This window comes from Zingiber officinale, chromosome 2A, assembly GCF_018446385.1.
Source record: "Zingiber officinale cultivar Zhangliang chromosome 2A, Zo_v1.1, whole genome shotgun sequence".
Classification (NCBI taxonomy): domain Eukaryota; kingdom Viridiplantae; phylum Streptophyta; class Magnoliopsida; order Zingiberales; family Zingiberaceae; genus Zingiber; species Zingiber officinale.
The window spans coordinates 95,750,076-95,774,005 of NC_055988.1; the positions used below are offsets into that span (position 1 = coordinate 95,750,076).

Sequence of the window (23,930 nt, forward strand, 5' to 3'; positions counted from 1 at the left end):
TATGCCACTGCTTCTCTTAAGTCATATGTTTCATTGAATCTTAGTTAACAAATGCTGCTAAAGTTAATGGAGTTTGTATTGACTACTGCATCTTTTTATCTGCAAGACTGCAACTTAGCAGCAGTTCAAATTCCAACATTCTAGTTGCATTATAGTACAACAGGAAGTCATTTCCTTCTACCATTGATGATCCGACATGGCATTTTATAACCCAAATCAACATGACCACACCCTCACGCAGCAGCATAAGAACTCTCTACTCATCTACCTAACTATAGTGCATTAAGTACAGATCATCTAATTTTACTAGTACATACATTATATAGATAGCTCATCCTAGAAATGCCAACGATGAGGATCCCGTGAATATCAAGTACGCTTAGAACCTTCGATGTTAACCCATTCAAGCTGGAGTTCGATTTCGCCACACTCAACATTTCGTAGTCGAAGGACAATGTCTTGGTACACCTTACCATCTGACGAATATATAGGGCTCTCCTCGGCCAGGCAGTTGTTCCTGCATGGCACTAGTGTCTTTATTACATGGCCATTTGGAACATTTTGTAGGTTCATCCTAACAACTTCCACAAGTGGGGCTATGTCGAACTCGGCATCGCCCATGGGATCATCCCGACTGAAGGTATCCTTGTCATAAACTTCCTGCATTTGTAACCATAAATCAGGGAAAGGTGTTTATATGGAGTTTAGACAGGGTAGCGAGCATGATTCGAAATGCATTTAAAAACATCATTTTGTCTTAGTGATACAGAAGTCGATAAATTGCAATGAGTTTCGAAGAAGCATACGAGTCTCACTGGAGCAGAAGGGTCTCCAACAGAAAGAGTCAAATCCTCATTCCAAACAGGATTAATATTATGTTTTATCACCCGAGTCTTCAGTTTCTGCAATTGTCATAAATCAACAATGTAAGAATAGTCTGTTGAGTATCCACTAATGAATATGTATGCATCTATAGTATATATAAGTTATGGATCCATCAGGACCATCAATTTCGCAAACAACAACCATGAAGTAGAAGCAGAATTTGATATCAGTCGGCTAAAACTTAAGTTTGGGAGAAATTAAAACTAGTCTAATTAACCTTATATAGTCGAGAGCTGATGAAGGTTATGCCATAGTTTTTTTTATAATGAATAGCTAATCGCTATACAATGCCAAATAACATTTTCAGAAGTTTCAAGCCTGGAAAGGAAAGTGCACCTTGTTAGCTATGTAACTTGCAAAGTTCTATAGACATAGGATTCATTGTCCAGCTTCTAGTCACTCTCTCAGTACATTAACCAAGCAGAACTTTTTCACTATCAAGTGAGAATTTATACATGATCAATATCAGCAATACAGCGAATGAAGCATCAATAAACCTTTCAAGGATCAATACATACTAGCTATAGATGTTTACAGAACCTAAGTGCAATCTCAAACTTGTTAGCAAGTTATAGATCATGTTGCACAACTGAGAATCCTAGAGAACCCAAACAAGATAAGGACAAAAATCAATGAAGAAGACAAGATCGAAAAATACAACTTTTATTATGTTTTAAAGACCATGGATCTGGGATTTACACACATATCATACTCCAAAGTTATTACGTTCCTTAATTTCCAGGTCCTATGTTATATACATATAGTGAGACTGATCTACGAAGTGCATTGTCTACAATGAATCAATCATGATCCAAACTTCACCGAAATTCACAGAATGAAGTCAAAGACCTAATAGATGGAAAAATAAAGTTGTCGAAACTTTATTCCAGCCGTCAGATGTTGTCACACTAGAACACGGCGAATGATCTAGGAAGCAGGGAGCAGATGGAGCTTGGAAAAAGCACAAGAGCTTTGGGCCATCTACCTTGTAAAACATGCTGAATAGATCACTAAATCCCACGTCGATGCAAGACCGAGTTGACTATGCCCTAGATCTAGAACGGCAAGGACACCTTTCAGCTCTTACCCCCAATTTCGAAGAAAAAAGAAATGATGAAAACCCTTGCACAAGGAACTGTCTTCAGGAACCTTGCAAAGAAGAAGAAGAAGAAGAAGAAGAAGATGAACCTGTTTCTCCATCTTGAGGATGACATAAGGGTCGCTGCTCCGTAGGTCGCGGATGGCGAGGTTGACGCCTCGATTCACCCGCACTACGAGTAGGCCGAGCATTTGGCCAGCTCCGGCCGCACTGGAAGCTCCTCCGGTGACTTAGATCACTACCGCCGGCCGTGTAATCTTCGAGCGGGAGAGCTGGAGACGCGATCAGAGTATTGGAAATGGCATTATGAGGCCGGCACGGACTCTGTCGTTATTTAATGAGGGCATGTTAATACTAAGGCCCCTCTTTTTTCTAAAATCGCCCAAAGTTTTAATATTTTTGGAAATATATTTTAATTTCAAAATAAATATTATTTCCAAAATGATATTAAGTCAAATTATCGTCCTACAATTAATAAAATTAGAAAAATCATTGATTTCTATTTAATGATTTAATTCTATTTAAGACGGAAAAGCTTCAACTAATGTGGACCCAAATTCCTTCGCTCGGCACGTGTCCGTTGACAACAAACACCATGTAAAATCCCGGCGGCGCCAACATCCCCGACGCCGGCGCCACCGCTTCCACCTGCCGGCCACAGTTGCCGCCATCCTTGTCCGCCGTCTCCAGGAAGAGAGCCCTCTGGTTCATCGAGAATGAGTGCGTCGTGAACGCTGGCGCCATCATCGTCACCTTTACTTCTTCGATCGGCGTCGCCACTTCGTACTCCAACGTGAACCGCTCGCCATAGCTGAGCCGGACGGGCGACGACGCCGGCGGAGTGATGCGAGGACGAAATTCGGCGTTCCCAGCGCTCAAGTAGCCTGGCGAGAAGACGTCCAAGCTGAGCTCGGTGGGGAACTCGACGCCGTAGAAGCTGTAGTTCACGTGCGGGTTGCTCCCGCCGACCAGCACGCTGCCGTCGCGGAGGAGCACGGCGGAGGAGTGGTAGAGACGCGCCGTGGACGCTGCTCTCTGCTCCTCGAATCTCTCCCCGGCCGGCGACGCGGGGCGGTACACAGCGGGCGTCAGCACTGGACTCCGAGCGAGCTCCCACCCCGACGTGCCGGCCGCAGCGCCGTTAACTAGCAGAACATCGCCGGAGGGGAGCAGCACCATGTCGCCCATGACCCTTGGCCCCGGCATGGCCTCCATGGTCCACTCCGCCGCCTCGTCGGTGATCTTGATGCGCCCACACGTGTCCAGCGCCCGGCGAAATTTCCGCCTCATCTTGGCGTAGAGGTACGCTCCCAGCGGCGCTCCGCCGCACACGAGGACCTCCGCCTCCGTCGGCGTTGGCGCTAACGGCAGAAAAACCGATGAACCGGAGCTCGGGTAGTTCCTCGGCTCGCCACCGGGAATGGGAGGGTACTTCCGGACTACTCTGTTCTTGACGTAGTCGAGGAGAACAGCGCGGTTGTTGGCGAAGACAGAGGTTTCCGTCGATGTTAAGATGCACAAAAGGGTAGAGGTTGTCCTCGACGGCGTCCTTGGTCTCGACTAGGAACCGGAAGTAAACGGCGGCGGAGTCGGACTTGCTTTGCTTGGGGAAAAACTCGTAGTTGAACTGGCGGCGGCCACCGACGATGATGGAGCGGCCGTCGGGGAGGCCTTGGTTAGAGGCGTACCACCTCCGGACGGCGAGGACCTTGGGATGCTCCTCCCAGTCGCAGGTATAGTCGTCGCAGGGGTGGAAGGAACGAGCGGCGCGCTCGCCGCTATTGTACCCGCCGGTCTGGAGGAGGGCGCCGTCGGGGGCGAGCGAGCCGGAAGAGCACCAGGTGTTGGTGAGGACAGTGAGCGGGCGAAAGAAGTCGGCGGCGACGTCGTACTCGACGGAGTGGGCGGTGCAGTCGCGGCGGAGGGCCTTCCTATTGGAGCCGTCGAGGAAGCGGCAGCCGGGGAGGGAGAGGTTGGAGGGGCCTGAGTCGGTGCGGTCGAAGATGACGACGCGGTCGTTGGGCAGGAGCTGCATGTGCATGGCCGACACGCCGATGCTCCGTCGCAGAACCTTCCACTGCCCGCCGTCGCCGTCGCCGTCGCCGCCACCGCCCCAACCGTCCGCTGGAGAAAGGAAAGGGACAAGCAGCAAGAAGAAGAAACCACGGCGGAGTGGGGTTGGACTCCTCATGCTCTCTTTCTAGTAAACAAATCGATCCCTGTTTTCCCCTGTTTCGCTGCCTTTTTATATTAAAGGAGGAGGCAGAGGAATCCAACGACAGGCCGTTTTCAATTTGAATTCGATGAATCGTTGAAATTAGAAATCTAAATATAAAATCATTAAATTATAGAAATTTAATTTATTGCAGATTTTATTGCATGAATGGTGAAATACATTCAGCGATTCATGACCACAAAGGAAACCGAAAATATTGTCGATTTCCTTATTTAATTACAGAATCACAAACATATATGATAGAAGAGATAGTGAACCGGAGAATTGAAACAGGATTTGTTCGATTTACCTTATGTTTAGATGGGGGTGAGCGAACCTACGGAAGGGGAAGAGAGGGAAATGGAAGGTTCATTAACGTAAATGTGTTATCGTGTTTGGGAGGAAAGTGAGGGTAATGAAAGTTAAATATATAAAGTTATAAAATTATCCTCATTTTTGTTAAAGACTTAAGCATTCAAAAATCCAGTGCATCTTGCATGCATTTATTGGTTAAGAATTATACATTCAAATAATTATAGCTCATTTGTTAAAGTCGGCATCGGCATCGTCGTTGGCATCAGTGTTGGCGTCAACGTCGAAGTCAGCGTCGACATCGAAGTCGGCGTCGGCGTCGGCGTCGGCGTCGAAGTCGACATTAAAGTCGGTGTCAACATTGACGAAGTGTGAGCGTTGGGTGGTGCTAGTCAGGTGATGTGAGTATTTTTCGTCGTGATATAAAGAATACCTAAAACAATTATTTTTATAATTAATAAAATAGGGATAAAATTAGAATATAATTTTTTTTAATTCCCTTTACCCTTCCTTACACCCAAAATCGGGGTGTAAAAAATTCTTTCGTTTCATGGGTAAGAAAGGTTAAAGCTTACCCTCTTTATTTTTCCTTTCCGTAACTCACTTCTTCCCAAATAAGATTTCAAATTTTCCTTCTCCTTCTTTACCTTTCCCTCTCCTTCCCTCACTTCCTCCCAAACAGTGCGTTAGTAGATGATGAAGGAACACCGTGGTCGGTGGAAAGAACAAGGATTGGTTTACTTTTAAAGATGAATACAAAATAGACAAGAAGAAGAGGAAGAATTATTTACCAACTAAGGTGATTCGTTTAGGGGTTGGTTAGTGTAGGCAAGTTCACCAAATGTAGCAAAAGTTTTGGAAATGCCGGGTGAGATTAGATTTGATGAACATGTTGTGGTGGTGAAATTATTTGAATGATTTCTTATGATTTAATTTATTTATTTTTGATAATTCATGTGATGAACCAATCATATAGATTTCAAACATAACTTATACACTCAGAAACTAAGAAACTAATCTCTAGATGTCGATCACTGAAGCTTCAAGTCCAACGGCTTCGATACTCCATGAATCTTACCGACTCACTCATCCATGTATGAACATATACTTTTCATTGCCAGAGCATCACACAAACAAGGATCAAAATGGAGAAGAAAAGGATCAAGATAGCTTTGATGCCCTCTAAAGATTGTATTCTAATAAAACTAAAATACAAATATTGTACAAGAAACCATTATATTTATATGACTCAAATTAAACCTAACTTAATCTCATTAAATGCTTAAAAATAAAAAGATCCGCTGCTTTAAAAATTACATGGAAGATGGTTTATACCAGTAATGCATTCCCTAGTTAAACTTATACATAAGATGTAGACACTGAAGTTGCTCTATAACTGTTCAAGTATACTGCATACAATTCTTTCTTTATCAACTGAAGCCAACTCAGAAAAGTGATTATTGTTGTTTTTCTCAATCTGCAGAACAACCAAGCAAGCTAAGTCGACTGACTCCAGTTTGATCAGAACCAAATCCAACTGAGAAAAGTGATTATTGTTGTTCGTCTCAATCTGCAGGACAACTAAGCACGCTAAGTCGACTGACTCCATCAGTTTGATCGGAATCAAATCACCGTATGTATATTACATACTGTGCAGAATAACTAAAGCACTCGACAGATATGTACCTTTGCTGAAAAGACCCGTAACTTGATTGCTATTTTATCGACCACTAATAGAGTTCACTTTCTGTGCTCCTAAACCAGAAAGTTAAGCTGCGCTGTTCTTCAGATCCGAACTTGAACTGTGGTTCTGGTGTGTCAGTCACGGTAGGGTTGGAAGTAGTTGCGAAGGAGAAATTGAGACCACTGTCACGACTAGGAGAGCGAAAGCTAAATGATGGGATGTTATTAGGGATGGAAGTGGGGATTGTGGGAACAAGTGCAGTCGAGCCAGGTATTGCTGGGGGTTCAGGTGAAGCATTTAAAGAGGTGGAGCTGGAAACAGGAACCTTGAAGGCAACATCTGCTGGCGATGAAGTTAAAGCAGGTGTAGATGGTGTTTCAGATAAATCCTTTAGCGGTGTGGAGCTGGAAATAAGAACCTTAACGACTGCATCACGACTTTTCTCAGTGGCCCTGAAATTAAAACTGGAAATTAGGTCTATATAAGCATAAGAAGAGAAATATCCAAGAAACTGGAGTTGTTTGGACTAACCCCAGCAGTTGGCCTTTGCCCATCGGAGTCACAGATAGCAAAACCGCGTTATGATCTTTCATTGTTGGCATGGCTGTAGCCTACATGATGAAATAAATTTAGGAATTGTTAGCGCGCAAAATATGCTATAGAACAAGCACAAAACATTCCTACCATAGAGTTGTAGCTATTTCCAACTCACACGAAAACAATAGATATTAAGAAACAAAATTGCCACAATTCCTTTTCTTTAGATTTTTCTTGTCTAAAAAGAATTATATGTTAGTCTGGTTGCAAACTAATTGGCCAGAAGATATTCTAGATCCATGGAAGCATATTGTTTTCCATTCTTTTGCGTGATAATTATCATGTACTCAGTAAAAAACTGATAAATTGGCCACCATGCAAGGACCATGAAACAGTAAGCTGCCAACTCCCAACCGCCAAGTACAAAACTCAGGATATCAAGTTCAACATGAATCAACCATGTTCAGGTTCAGCACAAACCCACAAAGTTCAACGTCGAGCCTAGGAAACTGCACAACATTAAGGCTGTGTTTACTTGGATGGAAAGTCAGGAGCAGAAAGAAAAAGTCTCACAAAATTACATAGGGAGCTCCACCATTATGTACATCTTTTGAGTCATTTCCCCCCTCCCCTTTATATCTTCATCCAAGCAAATTGACTCTCACCCCAAGCCAAAATTTCCAACTGTGTGGTTGCAGACGCCGTTCATTCAACTCCCTCAAATTCAGTATCTCCTCAAATTCCTGAGATGGGGATGGTATTCTCTCTAAAATGTTTGACCTGACATGATTGGGAAAATGAAGAGGAGACAACTCGAATAACATAAAAATTACCAGAAAACCATGCGCCATTTTCCAGTTTGGTGTCATATTCCTCTTTTAATTGAGCTCTTCTTCTACTTAGAACATATTTTCCACACTACAATTTTTCAATTTCGTTACACATCCTAAATCCTGTCAATTTTCCTTCAATTCAAGGAAATAATCCCCATCCAATCCCATTCGATGTCATTCTCTTGAATCCTTCAGGGCCAGGCATACATTCCCCAATCAAAACTCTTTGGAATCATATTCTTCACTTTTACCAAATTTCTTCCAGATGGGGCTGTATTCCCTATCAAAACTATCTGTTTATCAACTTATCACCATTCCATTAAAACTAAATTGTCTTACTCCTGATTATATAAAATTCTCTCATATTGCCGCTGGTATTTAAATTCTACCAAATTATTTCTTATGAGATCATATCTCTTGCTCTATCCCAAACTAAAGAGTGTCATCATATCAATTACTCCATTGAAGTCAATTCTTCATTCTATCAACTTTATTTGTCTAAATAAATCATGTAAAGTAAATACAAAAAAGAAATGATTGTGTAATGAATGTTTCATATAGTAGCACTTTAATTTAGTAACTTAATGTTCATATTAGAAGATCAGATAGTACAAGCAAATAAATTTGCAAGCCTAGAATAAGTATCTGCTGCAGGCATGGGAAGAGAAATAATTAAGCAAATAAATGATAGAATAGAAACCAAAAATACCTTATCTTCAGGAAAATTATCTTTCTCAGTAGCACCTTTACTCAATAGCGAGGCTTTTGTCTTTCCATCGTCAGGTTTCTTTGTATGCCAATCACTAGCAAATTTTGAGACAGATTTGGTTCCAATCATTTCCGGACTATATACCATTTTCTCTTTCGGCGAAGGAATGGTTCTATTGAGGTGATCTAGTATTTTCATAGCTATTTGGGTGGATTTTGGAGGAACTGAAGGAAAATGTACATCTTCAGAACCTCCAGCAATGTGGAAATTTGAGTTTAGTGCCATTGAATCTTTACCATAACTTGCTTTCCATGTGGATGATAAGTTCTTTGTGTCAGTTGGTGCTGTTGATGGCGTAGAGGAAAAATTAACAAGATTTGAATCAAGTAACTCTTTGGAAGGAGTTGATTCACTATACTTTGGTGGAACCTGGTGAATGAAAAGGATGAAAAAAAAATAACCCATTCAAATAACCATCATTTCCAATAAAAAAAAAAAAGAGAAAACAAAGAAACTCAGCAAATGCGATAAACCAATAGTATAGCAAAATTTATCTCGGCAGATACAGAAAAAAAATGTTTAACCCTTCAATTAAGTTGTCTAACATATATGCTTAGTAGCCTCATATTAGGATTTGACTAAATATCCAAACAATGAAGGTATAAAATCAATGCGGCTGACCCCAAATAGTTGAAACAGGAAAGGTTTGATGAATGACAATTCAATTATCCAAATCACTTTCAATTTTGTTAAAGAGTAAGTTACTCATGTTATCCCATCAAACCTTCAAAGTAATTGATCCCACTAATCCGGATCTATTGGTTGTCTTTAAGCATGCTTACAACACCTTGACATATTTTCTATTATTTTATCATCTAAATAAGCCACAACCTCATGAAGAGGTAAACTCCTTTCCCACCAAGTAATCGCACACGCCAATCTCAACATTCCATTCCCATCTCAACTAAACTTTTTGTCTCTATTGTTTCTGAATTATTCACTACACGGGCTCATAAAGCATGGTTACTGACACATTTTCTTTGTAGTCTGAAACACACCTAGGCCGATTTTTTTTAGAGGGTCATGCGGGGAGTTTTATTCAATGGTCAGACTACAAAGAAAATGTGAGAAAATATGTCAAGGTGTTGTAAGCATGCTTAAAGGTGTCAACTAACCGCCTAGGCGCCAGCTAGCCGCACCGAAAACATGCTAGTTGGTCTGGAGGGATTAGGCGGACCTAGGCGCTGATTAATCGGTCGAATCATCTAGACTCCGTGGAAATAGTATATAGTTTTCATGATTTGTTTTTAGTTTGGGATTTTAAATTAAAAACCCAATTAAAAAAACCTGAAATGTAGCCTTTGTGTGTGTGTGTGTGTGTGTTGAGCTTAAGTTTTATAAGCCCTAAACTTTGGTCCAACAAGAAAATCAACTTGTTGGCTTTCCCTAACGGCTAGCACCAAACTTCATCTTCATTGTATTGAGTAACCAAAGCTGGAAAAATTAGAACGAATGAAAAGGCCCACATTTTGGAGAAATCAGAGAGAAATCAATTTGAAGAAAAATTTGTTGTTTGATCTTTCCTCAACTAAGCGACTTGAAAGGGATTGAATTAGAGGTTGGCCAAAGCTTCATCCTTTAGAAATGTCATTTTATTAAATACTTGCAATATTCATTAAAGTTGAAAGGTAATTTATTTTAATTTTAATACTTGCAAATTGAAATATAATTTGTTTTAATTATTATGTAATTTATGTTGATATCATGAAATCCGCGTAGCGGTGTCTAGTCCTTATACTTGCAAATTGAAAGATAATTTGTTTTAATTATTATGTAATTTATGTTGACACCGTGAAATCCGCCTAGTGGGCACCTAGTGCATAGTCCTCGCCTAGGCGCTAGGCACTGGTCTGGTGTCCGACTAGCGCCTAGCGAATTTTAGAACCTTGAACAATATCAGTTTACAAATTGTTGAATTATAGATTCAAGATATCCAAAACCAATAATTGTGATTTTGAGTCCATCAAAATCATTTATTATCCTTTCTAGTGCGAAATACATTTTATATATTCAAGCTAAATTATCTTGGCGCAAGACTTAAAATAGTAAAATTGACATGACAAATTGTTACAAATTTGTTCTAGAAAACTTTCATTTAATTAGGACAATATCTAATGCTATTTAAAAAAAAAAGGACTAAAAATTGTCCATTGACATAAAACTACTATTGAAAAAGCTCATTTGTTAATATATATGTGTGTGTGCGTGTGTGTGTGTCTTGGCACAATAATTTCCTAGAAACATTATGTTAAACAATTTCCAAGTCAAGTAAGGCCACGCACAAATCATCATTCTCCCTATACTTCATTGTTAATTTTCTTACTAAATTAGGAGAATGTAAATATGTTATTCATACATCAATAATGCGAATAGCACAGCACAACTGTGAATAGTTTGAATGTCCTTGAGACATCATTCACCCTAGTAATCACTAAGAGAAATTAATGAACTGTATATTAAAGATTTCTTTCTAGATTACTACAATGATTGCACAACATACATTTGTTTATTTTTCGATCAGTACTTTTCCAGGAGAAAAGAGAATTTTTTTTATTAGCTTCAAAGTTTCCCATGTAAGCAAATTGCTAGTCTACTAACTTCTAGGACTGATGTCAACAAACCGAGAACTGAATACCACCCCTGAATAACTAAAAAAAAAAAAAAGGATATATTGCCATAGTCTATAACAAAAAAAGTTATTGGCTGATTGTTAGGCCTCCCTGATAACTCTAATTTCAGCTTCTATTAAATAGTTCCATAGTCTTAACTCTGTGATATTTTTTTTATTAGCTTCAAGTTTCCCATGTAAGCAAATTGCTCGTCTACTAGCTTCTTATTATTCTGGTTACAACAGACCTGGTGTCAGCAAACTGAAAATTGCATGCCAACCCATGAAATAATAAAAAAAATGCTATAATTGCAAACTTGAGTATTGCTAACTTGCATTGCCTGATCACTAAAATTTAAGCTTCTATCAAATAGTTCCATTAGAGAAATAGTTCCATAGTCTAATTCTTAGTGAAAGTAGGCTCAAGAAAGATAAGTCTGCTTAGCCACATGTAAATAAGAAAAGAGAAATCACTTGTTCTCTAGCTATATCTTCTATCAAAGAAAAAAAACAGAATCTTATAAATTCCTCTTTTGGGATCAGAGTACGATCTTACCGTGATGCCACGAAGAGAAGCAGAAGATTTCTTCCACCCAAATGATGAAACAGTTCCAGTCCTTTGACTTCCTCTGCCATCTTGAAACTGTTGACATTGAGAAGGATCAGAGACGCTACCTTAACAATCAACTTAAGAAAACCAAAATTATATAGATAATGCAAATCACAAACCTTTGATTTTGAGAAAATTGAAACAGAGTAAGGAGTTCGTCGGGAACTGTACGGCTCCACCTTGAGTCCAACAGTTTTAGGAGTACGATGGCTTCCATTATTCTCCACAATTGCTCCAGGCCAGCAGACAGGTGTTCTCATCAGTGACGAGTAAGCCAATTCCGATGCCAATGCATTATTGTCTGATGCCTTATTTTTTAATACTCCTTCAGGAGGTTCATGGTAGGGCTCAGTAACTAGTCCTTCCATGTAGGCTTTTGCAATTTCAACGGGTGAAGAACTACCATCATGTACCTACTCAAATTGAACAAATAGGTAATTTTGTTAGAACAACACATCAACACAGTGAACTTATAAACAAACATTAATAGTCAATAAGTTAGCAAGATCAAATCTTGGCCAAAGGGTATGTCATAGTTAATGTCTTACTACTAGAGTCTTCAAAGATTTCTCAGATTTTGGTGTTAACAATTGCCCAGACAGCACAAGGGATTGTGATTTAATTGGAACTTGTTGGTTCAATATGCCATTAGTTTCTCCTTCTTGATGGGAAAAGTCTCTTGTCCTTGACTGCAATAACTCTTTCAAATGCTTGGACTGTTCTCTGGACAGGAAGACAACAATTAACAAATTCACCCTGATTAACAATGGTTTACCAGCATTGTTAGTGGTTGTCTTTGTTGTTCCACAACCCTCTCTCAGAAGCTACAAGGACATAACAATACAAATACATTTGCAGATAAAAATTGTAAGAGAGAGAGGAGACTTGGTTGAAACCTATAAAGTGCAAACTTCCCACAATCGATTGAAAGGCATAGCAACTTCAATAGAAACTCACAAGTATATGACAGTACAAATACAATCGCAGATAAAAATTTTAAGAGAGAGAGGCTCTGGTTGCAACTTGTAAAGTGCAAACTTCCCACAATTGGTTAAGATCAAGAGGCTTAGCAACTTCAATAGAAAACTTGCTTGCATTGATTCAATAAACCAGTGAACTTAATTTTGTTGGCTAGTTTAATTTAGCATTTAACCAATTCTTTACATAAAGAAACAACAACTTATATTAATCAAAAGAATCTACCTTACTTTAGTCCCAAAAGAAGAAAAATATATATATATCATATTTTGTACTCCCGCAACTTTCTTTTGTTGTTGTTAATACTCTTAATTGGCAATTATGAGAGGAAATGTCATGACCACTAAGAGAGACATGCCAGGTATGACAATTTCAAAATCAAAATTGAGGATGAATTTAGATATGTAATTTGGTTAATTGACAAAACATATAGATCATGATTCATGAGCATGATTAACTACCTTGTGATCAATGTTTAATTCATGGAACATAAATATTATATGACAGTTGATTTGAAAGGTTCATTTCCAAAACTAACAAATAATGGAATAGCAAAGAAAGAAAAGTCAGATTTTATTCAAACAGTATATACTTGCCTAGAAAATGTTCTTTGCTTGAGCCACAGTTCGACTTCAGCAATCCCACTGTTGTCACACATATTAGTTGCTTCACCAAAGGACTGATCCTTAGAAGGATCAGCAGAAGCCTGGTATTTTTCAGCCAAAAAATATCAATTAGTCACATGCATATTTAAGATTGAAAGTTTTGCCAAAAGTTGTGTGTGTGGACAAGGTGAAATGGTATGGCACAATTTACAAAAAACCAAGCCACACATTTGTTGGAAGATGTTTCAAAATCAAATTTCAGCAAGGGATTCCAACCATCAGAGTTTGCAACATATCATTATAATATACAGAGGACCCTAATAAAATGGAACAGAATTGTTTGAATATTTGAATTGTCCATTCTTGCAGTCCATTGCATTCTCTTATACAAGACCTACAACAGCCATAAGTCCAACTAAGTTGGATCAGTTACATGGATCTTTTTTCAACCAATAAGATTTGTACAGGGCCATATCTAAAGAGTAGACACATTGCAATTTGAACATTATGATACACAAGGTTCAAAATCTCAAAGTGTGCCAAAGTTTCAATCTTTGATTGAACGATATTTGGGTATCGTACCAATGTTTCGATGCATGATGTTGGTAATGGATTGGAGTTGAAGAAAGGAGATGAAGCATATGAAAGAGACATTGTCAATGCCAAGCACGGTTTTAAATCTTGTATGATGCCTAAGACACAGTCAAAACATATCATTCCAATAAATTATTGAAACTCAAACCTTGGTGCCGAGTTGTATCGAGTTTCATTGATTTACCAGGACAAAATGTTTCCACCATTTCGCCTGACATGGTACAAAGATTTCGAACCATGGTGGTACAATAAACTGAATAGACCATTTTTGCAGTCCAATGTGCTCTATTATACAAGACGTACAACAACTGTACTATATTGGATCAGTTACATGGATCTTTCTTCTAACAAAAAGATATGTGCGCATATTCTATAATATTAACAAGCAATAACACAAGCAATGATAATCCCAAGCTATGAAGAAAAAGTGAAAATTTGCATTATGTTTTATTGATTGCAATAATTTCTAGCACAAGCCTAACCACCATTCATGTGGCTCATAATCCACATGTAAGAGTGATATTTGTGATGTATAATCACTGAACCATCACAACTAGAGTAAATTTTGAAAATGGAAAGTGATTCCTACATCATGTGAAACTCAAAGGAGAAGCCTAGCTTATGTAACAAAATTCTAAGAGAAAAATACAATTTACTGTGAAAGGAACTTTTTTTCTAAAAACTTACTGTTTGCAATTTCTATTTAAAAGCATTATATCTAAACATAAATATGTATATAGTCTACAAAGTTTTGCCCATAAACAAATCACATCTCTTGCAAGTTCAAGTTCTGTATCCATCTCCTGCACGAATACTATGAGTTTTTCAAAAGCTTGAATGATCAGCAACTGGTTAACACGAGTACAAATCAAAATAGTAAACAACCAACTAGAATGTATAAAGGCCAGCCAATATAGAAGGAGAATGAGGGTGGTAGTCCTCCTTACATCACGAGAAGAGGAGGGCCTATCACAATCTTCTTGCCTTGATTCTGTAAAACATTTAAAAATAAAAGGATCAGACAATTGAAAAGAATAACAATTAACATGTAAACATAGAATCTTTTTTATAATACATTTTCTTTGTCATTTCTCCGTGCAAGTTGATTTGTATAAATTTACAGGGTTAACAAGCAAAATCCACTTAATGGCCATCTTAGGTTGGAAGAAACACTGAATATCTAATCCTTGTTCTGCAATCATGTCTCGTGATGATTGTGGCTCATTCTATGCAAACCATGCCAACTATTTCACAAATCACCTTCAACATTCTAAGAGCACATTGACAACCTATGCTTCTTAGGCTTCTGCAGCGTCCAACTCATGTTGTTTTGATTTTTTGTGTTTAAATCAGTACAGATATACCAATTGGAGGAGGAAAAAATCTCACCTTGTCTACTGCTACCCCATACTTTGGACCAAATAGGCAAGAGGAAAAATTCATTTATTGAATTCTTTTGTTTATTTTATTCTCTCTTTGATTAGTTTTGTAGAAAAAATAGGAGACTTGATCTCTTCTAATTCTAATGTATACAGATAAAGTGGAAATTTTGATATTCTCTTTGAATGAACTACCTGAACCAGTGTTGTTTGTGTCTTTCCTGGTCCATTCAAATTTGATTTGTTGTTCTTTAACAGTCAATAGCATGATAAATACATCAAATTTGCAAAACAAAGTAAATTAATTAAAACAACAGTGTTATGCCAACCGCGGACAAAAGTATCATTTTTACTCTAAGAAACCGATGTCAATACACTTTTTGCAAGAAGACAACGCCAAAGTACATGCATCACGCAGCGCTACGAGATGTATGCTAACAAAGCGACAGAAGTAGAGGGAATAGATAGAGATAGAGAGAGCATACGGGGAAGCGCTTCAGAAGTCGAAGGTTGGGGATCATGAATAGAGGCAGAGGTGGAAGCGGCTGCGAATTTGGTAGAGAATACCGCGGGAGTGGGACGAGCAGATATCCAATCGTACCCTTTGCTCCGCTTCGTAAGCGCGGGGCGATCATACGGCGTGGCCGTAATCCTTAGCCGGATCTCTCTCTGTGTTAGCTTCCCTCCAGTCCCCGCATAGCAATCATCCTCGTCTACTGCCTTCCTCTTCATTGAGTCCGTGATCGAACCCTACGACGACGCCCTTCTCCCTCCCTTCCCTCCCTTGATTAAACGGGATGGAATGTCAGAGGAAGAAGCCCTCGTCCTCGCCGGCCTCCCTCAGACCGCCGCTCGACGCTCTGCCCTCGCGACCAACCAGCAGCAGGCAGCAGAACCAAGAAAGCGCACATTTCGCACCTAGGGCGAGAGGCAAAGCATTAACAGGCCGGAATTAAGGATCACCATCTCAGCCCACTAGCCCGATCCGAAACATTGCCCCGGTTTAATGTATCATATTTCAACCAACACCCATATTTTATTAAATGAAAATTAATTGATTTTCTTTTTTTATGACTTTTTGATTTTCAATTTTTATAATAATATTTCCATTTTTTTAAAAGTAATAATAATCTACAGTGGACAAAAAAAATCCGAGAGATAAATATATAAACTTATAGTTGTCATTTTCATTTTTACGGACTCCATACTTTATATATTTATTTCTAATTTTTTAAAAAAAAAATCTCTCCATATTATTTCTTAAAAAATATAAAATATCTTTTCTTAAAAAAAAGTATTATTAAAATATGTCAAATAAATATTGGACTAACATTCAAAGTAAAATATCAATACTTTATGCTGACTTAACTTATTGAGTCAAACAAAGTCAAATACAATTCTCAATTTATTCATCAGAATTCTGTCGGTTAAGTTTTGGTTCTTATGGATGTTAGGGTCGAAATATGTTGGAGGAGAGAGGTGAATGGTTCGTCACGCTTGATTGCTTGCTTCTTAATGATGTGCAGCTGAATAAACAATAAGAAACACACTCACAACGCTAACACTAGGATTTACTTGGTATCAACCTCAAGAAGAGGTGACTAATCCAAGGATCCGACCCTCATTCACTCATCCACTATGAAAATACTCCTTTACGATAACTACCGAATACGGAGAAGCCTTGTACAAGCTCACACACAAAGATATATAAGAAGAACAAAATACAAGCTAATACAATATCAAATCTTACAAGATTTACACGGCAGAAACCCTAGCTTGATTTTCTTCTTGCTTGAATACACCTCTTGACTTGCTTAGAAGTGCAACAACACTCCTCTGTGCTCTCTGGAATCGATCGGTTGGGGAGGCTTTGAATCGATCGGTCAATCGATTCAAATCGCCTCTGTGTTCTCTGGAAATGGTTGAATCGATCGACCAATCGATCCAGCCTTTCTCGCGTCTGTGCGTGAGAAATACAGTCCTCAATCGATCGGCTGATTGATTGGGAGAGGTTCTGTGCTCGCGATATTTGCTCCCAATCGATCAACCGATCGATTGGGCCAAATCTTCTTCGCGGCACACATCCAATCAATCAACTGATCGATTGGACTACGGTTCAATCAATCGGTTGATCGATTGATCCACCTTTGACTTGCCTAAATAAAGTCCAAAGTTCCCAAACCCAACATCTGGTCAACCGTGACCTGTTGAAACCTCATACCTAGCATTCGGTCAACCTTGACCTGCTATGACTCCTTCACCAAGTGACCAGTCAATCATTTTGATCCACTTGGACTTTTCTCCTCGTGCCAAGTGTCCGGTCAACCTTGACCTACTTGGACTTACCGTCTCGTGCCAAGTGTCTTGTCCTCCATTATCCACTTGGACTTCCACCAGATGTCCGTTCACCCTTAACCCATCTAGATTTTTTTGTGCCAAGTATCCGGTCAACCCTTTGACCTACTTGGACTTTCCAATACCAGGTGTCCGGTCAACCTTGACCCACCTGGACTTCCACGTGTCTGGCTTCACTCACCAGAACTTTCATCTGTCTAGCTTCACTCACTAGGACTTCCCATCTGCCTGCTTCACTCACCAGGACTTTCACCTAACTTCACTCACTAGGGTTTTCACCTGGCTTCACTCACTAGAATTTTCCTCACTGTCCCATCTTCACTCACCGGGACTTTCACCTGCCTGGTTTCACTTACCAAGACTTTCACTTAGTTTCACCCACTAGGATTTTTTAACTGCCTAGTTTTACTCACTAGGTCTTTCACCTGGATTTCCAACTGCCTAACCTCCAGTTAGGACTTTCCAAGTTAAGTATTTGGTCAGCCTTGACCTACTTGATTCTTCTTCATACCAAACTGGTCAAACCCTGACCAGAGGGAAATTACACCAGCAATCTCCCCAATCGGACGATTGCACCTGCAATCTTCACATATTGTCAAATATCGAAACTCAAACATCAAAACTCAGGCTTGAACCAACTCAAACCTAATCAACCTGGTCAACCTTGACCCCAGGGGATATTGCACCAACAATCCCCCCTCTTTTTGATGTTTGCCAATACCTTTAAGTTAGGCTAATCCATAGCCTCAACTTCTTCCTCATGCCAAAACATGAATGAGGATTTCCTTTATTCTCCCCCTTTCTTAGAGGGCAAACTCCCTCTTTAGGTAATAAAGGCATAACTTAAACCCTACATTCTCCCCCTATTAGCATACATAAAAAACTCTCCTCCTAAAGAGTTACTCATCATTATTCACAACTACACTTGTTGTTTACAACACCACAATGAATGTCTCATACCCTTCATTATCTCCAATGTTCACCCTTGAGCATTAACTAATCAAACAATGGAGGTCTCATACCCTTCATTATCTTCAATGCCCATCCTTGAGCATACACAACTAAACAATGAAGAGATCCACTCTCCATTGTGTTTAAATGCTCAACCTTGAGCATTTATGCTAAGGAAGGTTAACCACCTTCCAAGGTGTATGAAAAATTAATTTTCATGTCCTTAAAGAGTAATTCCCCCTAAAGACATGCTCGTAACTTCTGTCATTGCACCAACAATGACTTGGAATCCCCAAATATTTAGGAAATCCAAATTTAGAAGTTTGGAGGTTCAAAAATCCAACATTGGAGCTAAAACTCAACCTAAACTTCTACGTAATTGTCCTTAACCAATCCATCATTATTTCCATCATGAAAACTCTCCCTAAATATATATAAATATGTTTCAAAGGGGTAGGAATGATTACCTAGACTCAAAATAGTTTAAAATATTGAAATCAGGGTTTCCCAACCAAAATCAGCATTCTCAATCAATTGAAGTTGTCTCAATCGATTGAAATCATTTTAATCGATCGCCTGATCGATTCCGCGAGCTTCTATTCACAAAAAATGCCTCTGAATCGATCCACTGATTGATCCAGGCAGGTTGAATTGATTAGTTGATCAATCCAGTGAGGCTCTGCTTACGAAGACTCGCAGCTCAATGGATCGGCTGATCGATTGAGGCTTCCTAATCGATCGGCTGATCGATTGAGTTTCTGAAATTCTGAAATCCAATTTCAGCGAAATTCAGAAATGCCCTAGAAATTCTACAAAATTCTAAAAAACATGAAAATTCATGTAGATATTACTTATGGTGTATATTATCATGGAAAAATAGTTTTCTATGAAAATACTTCCTATTTTCAAAGATTGACACAAACTTGAAAACTTAAAAACTTCAATATTTTCTTTTAACTTGTGTCTAACTTTTCAATGATGATTACTATCAAAAGATAATCTTCACAATGGTTTTTCAAAGTGTATTTAAAATCATTTTCAAAACCAATATCCAACCATATTCTTTGAGCTCAATGCATATGACTTGTACATTAGCTTTCCCAATGATTGGAAAATATATAACTATGTGTTTTGATGAACCTAAAACTCAAAAAGAATGCACTAAATCAACATCTTGAGTTTTGTTCATCATCCTAATATTTCACTTGTATCTAATGTGTACTAAAACACATATAAGTCACATTATAGTTCTTTGTGAAATATAAAATTTGATTTTGCCCTAAACTAGGGATTATACATATCTATCTAGGCATTTTGAATTATGAACATCCACCTAGGATGTTACTTATTGGTAAATGTCATTATCATTAATTGCAAGGAATTAAAAATAATACATGATGAGTTATGACATACATAAAAATGAATAATTTTCAAAGGAAAATTTGCTATAACTACATGATGTATGTATGACATGACATGGTGTTTTTGTATTTTTCATAATAAACATGAATGCAAAATATGATGGCATGACATATGATGAGCAAGTAATCATGGAAAATTAGCATAAATAAAATATACTTAGATTACCTATCTAAGTATCCTTAACCTTAGCTAACTTAACATTAAGTTCTAGATTGCCCACTTTTTCTTAAGAAAATGTCAAACTCTCAATTTTGACATTTCTTTTATTTTTCTTAATTTGCGTCAATTTAAATTAAGCATAATTCTCAAGGTTTGACAAACTTTACTTTTTCAAAGAGTAATCATTTTAAATTAAGGCCTAAATTTTACCTTTAATTTCTTAAGAAACTACTAAAATCTCAACTTGACATTTCTTTTACTCTTAATTTGTTGTGCCAATTAAAATTACATCAAATATCTCAAATTATGGCACATTTTAATGTTACAAAGAGTAAATAAATAATCCACTTCATTTTCAAAGGTTAATAATAACCTTGAAAATGTTCTCCGAGTGTCAACTTATCAAGGTTGAATTAACTACCCTTCCAATTAGAGTTGACACTCTTTAACCCATCTAAGGGGTAGAGAGAATGCTCCTAGAAACTCAAAACCTATTGGTGCTCATTGGATGCTCTAGGTACTCACTAGGAATAACCTCCCTAGTTACCTTCCTAATGACCTTCCTAGGCTTATTAGAAGCCTTGGTCACCTCCTCTAGATCAACTCTAGGGATTGCTTCTCTTGTGACCTTCTTAGTGACTTTCTTAGACTTCATAGAAGTCTTAGTCATATTTGTCGTTGCAAAAATACTCCTAGGGATAACTTCCATTGTATCCTTGACTTGACCCTTAAACTTAGAGTTGATTTTATAGCTATATGGAATCCTATGGTAAGAAGTCACATCCTTCTTAGCCTTTGGTTTGTATCCCAAACCTCTATGGCCATTAGATGACTTTTGTACTCATAGACCTAGGTTATGCTCATTTTACTCTTTTAGGACATATTCCATCCTTTTTAGGATCATTTCCATTTTATCAAGCCTTGACCTCAAAACTTGATTTTCTTTCCATAAATCCCTAGATTTTGATTTTTCATTTTGTCCTTGAGCATTTTTATTTCTAGGCCTATAACTACAGTCCTTAGAGTTATTTCCTAAATTTTTATCTACCTTTCTAATCCTAGGTGTGGTAGTCTTAGCATGAAGAGTCACATGATTTTCATTAATTCTATCATGCCTCCTATGTTTATGATAAATAGTATTAAAATGATATAGGTTAGAACTAGCATGTTTTTTACCATAATTTAGAGGGATAGGCTCAATAAATGATACCTTGGATTTTATCTTGGAAGCTCCCCCTCAATTGTGCTTCCTCCCTTAGGCTTGATCGATTTCTTCCCCTTAGGACATTGACTTCAATAATGTCCTTTTTGCTTGCACAAGAAGCACATAATGTGCTCCTTGCTCTTCTTCATTGTGGGGACGATCTCCTTGGGCTTCCTAGATGCAACAACAGCCAACCTCCACTGAAGAATTACAAGAGGTGATCGGACTACCTGGATGCTGCGGCAATGTTGGCCGGTCAGAAGTACAACATCCACAAGTTACTTGTAAAATACCGGAAAATAGAGGAAATAACAAGGGGAATTTTTTCGGAATATTTGGAAATTTTTCAGGAATTTTTCGGAGCTCGTACGGACGAGTTGACGGGGATAAAAACGAGGCCCGGAAAAGCCTGTTTAGGCTACCCATTTAAGCGAGGAAAAGTTTGTTTTTTCTTTTATTTCTTTTCTTTATTTGTTTTTCTTTTCCTCCGGTTTCTCTTTGTCGTCGTTTCCCTCTTCCTCGGCCGAAGCTCTTGCGCGCCCGACGCCGTGCCCTAACCGGCGGCGGTTACTTTCCTCTCCTCCTTATACTTCTTCCCTTCTCTTCATTTCTTCTGCCCGACGATACTTTCTCTCCTTCTCCTGACGCCGAGCAGCGCCGAGCCTAGCATCTCCGCCGACTCCCTCTCTTCGCCGGCACTCCAACCGTCACATGTGCCCTAGCACCGCCGGGTGCTGCTCCTCCTCAGCCTCGTGTCGGCCCTCCTCTGGTATGATGAGACACTGCTGGCCTCACCTTCATCTTCTTCCCTCTGTTCTGCCCTAGCCGACTTCACTCTCCACCGCGCTGATCTCCCATCGCCAGCCACTCGAGCAGCGCCAGTCAAGCCGAGATTTCCTCAGCCCTAGTGTCGGCTGCTACCCCGTGCCCTAGCCGAGCCTTCTTCCCGCATGAAGCCAGCACAGCGGTGCCAGCCGATCGCCGACCTCCTCTGTGCTCGTGCCCTTAGTGTCACCTCCCGTGCCCTAGACTCAGTATCGGGCCGACCTTTTCCGTCCACCAGTTGCCGACAGGGGGAAAGAAGGGCACCGGTTCAGGTAACGTCAGTAGGTTGGCTTACTAATCGTTGTTCTAGGGCTGTCGATTTCAATGTCTCTGATCTGGGTGATGCCTTGTTGCAGTGACCTTTGCTGGAGCAAGTTGCAACTGTGACAAGCACGATTGACCACTCTTGTTGACCACCAGGTTCTACGGTGCCACCATCTTGTTTTCTTTTGGTTCTGACCGGGTTGCAGATTGGGGTTTCCTCAATTCCATCCATCCCATTGCTGATTGGGTCTGTTGCCATTACAGAACGGCTGAAGAAGAATTGAGGTAAGAAGTAGAGAGTTGTATTCGTGTTGTAGATTGAGTTGGAATTAAGAAATAGATTGTTATGTGTTGATTAGGGTTCATTAATTGTGTTGGATGGATTAGTTGGATCCAATTTAGAACTTCTTAAATTGGATTAGAATTTAGTTTGGCTAATTGTGGTATGATAGAATTAGATAAACTAGACCTTGTGTTTGATATACAGGACCTTGACGCGAGACGAGTATCTCGATTATCGGATTGGACCATTTCTTATTGGAGGCGGGTACTTTGACTTATGTCTTTTGATATGCATAATAATGTGTTTAACATATAGCATGATTGTGTTTTCCATTTGTTTCGGTTGGTCACTACATGATCTATTACATGTTTGTTTGTTTACTCGTTATGCACTGCATGTTATTATTTACCTGATCATACCTGCTTTATAGGTAGTGACACAACTATATGATACATTATGTTCGGGACCTAGGGTTTATTTGATACCCTATCTGTTTGTGTACCTTCCATATGATACATTGACTTGTGGTACACCTTTTATTTATGTATGGATCTTGCTATGCTATTCATGATATTGCCATGTTTAGTGTCATGCATCATCTTGCATGATTGCATGCTGTGCGATTGTCTGCTCCATTATTGTTGAGCGCATTGCCAGTTACATGTATCTGTACACACCACCACTCATGGGTTAGTGGTATATCAGACAGGTGTGTGACAGTTCTGCTGTTTGGCTCCGTTAGTCTGGTGACTCAGCGTGGTAGCCGGCAGATAGTTCCGCTCTGTTTGGCTCCGTTGATTTAGTGTAGCAGCGTTGTAGCCGGCAGGCAGTTTGACTTTGTTTGGCTCCGTTGGTCCGCTCATGGGTAGTGTGACTCAGCGTGGTAGCCGGTAGAGATTCCTCCCCGTCATCGTGTATCGGGAGATGAGAGCATTGCGCTCCCCCATTTATTACTTCGGGGTAGGAGTATGTGTGTACTCTGACAGCATCCCGTCCACTCGGTCACTCATCAGGGGCAGTGATGTCAGAGTGCACGGTTGTCACAGCTCTACCCATTCGGACTCGCCATTGTGTGTGAGATGGCTGACTGGCGTCAGGGGTGACCATGTCATTGGCATCATATGCATGATGCATTTATTGTTTGTGTTTGCTGCATTTACTTGCTGCATTTATATGGATGCATATGATTGACATGCATACAGGATTATATATGACAACCTCGGTTTGACGACCCTGTTACCTTTATACCTTGGTCCTAGTTAGTACAGTTTTCTCCTATTTTTGTTTCAGTTGCATTTATTCTTCTCGTATTCAGGAGACTGTACGCATGATTAGTGTTGTCTGTTATTTACTTTATTA

General features: G+C 39.4%; 2 protein-coding genes and 1 pseudogene across 2 annotated transcripts; all 3 read right to left on the bottom strand.

Annotated features, from left to right (window-relative positions):
* Positions 1–92: 92 nt before the first annotated feature.
* On the bottom strand, positions 93–2,305 carry LOC122041622 (GTPase activating protein 1-like). The gene is made up of 3 exons (XM_042601373.1): positions 2,074–2,305; positions 807–902; positions 93–660 (listed from the first exon to the last, which is right to left on the bottom strand). The coding sequence occupies exons 1-3, from the start codon at positions 2,173–2,175 to the stop codon at positions 370–372; spliced, it is 489 nt and encodes a 162-aa protein (XP_042457307.1). The 5' UTR covers positions 2,176–2,305; the 3' UTR covers positions 93–369.
* Positions 2,306–2,435: 130 nt separating this feature from the next.
* LOC122041620 lies at positions 2,436–4,198 on the bottom strand (annotated as a pseudogene).
* A 1,461-nt stretch (positions 4,199–5,659) lies between these two features.
* Positions 5,660–16,015, bottom strand: LOC122041623 (flocculation protein FLO11-like). Its single transcript, XM_042601374.1, has 10 exons — positions 15,594–16,015; positions 14,677–14,720; positions 13,127–13,236; positions 12,101–12,275; positions 11,672–11,965; positions 11,499–11,585; positions 8,275–8,703; positions 6,727–6,806; positions 6,198–6,647; positions 5,660–6,081 (listed from the first exon to the last, which is right to left on the bottom strand). Exons 1-9 carry the CDS (start codon positions 15,838–15,840, stop codon positions 6,242–6,244), a joined length of 1,872 nt encoding a protein of 623 aa, XP_042457308.1. The 5' UTR covers positions 15,841–16,015; the 3' UTR covers positions 5,660–6,081; positions 6,198–6,241.
* Between the last annotated feature and the right edge of the window lie 7,915 nt (positions 16,016–23,930).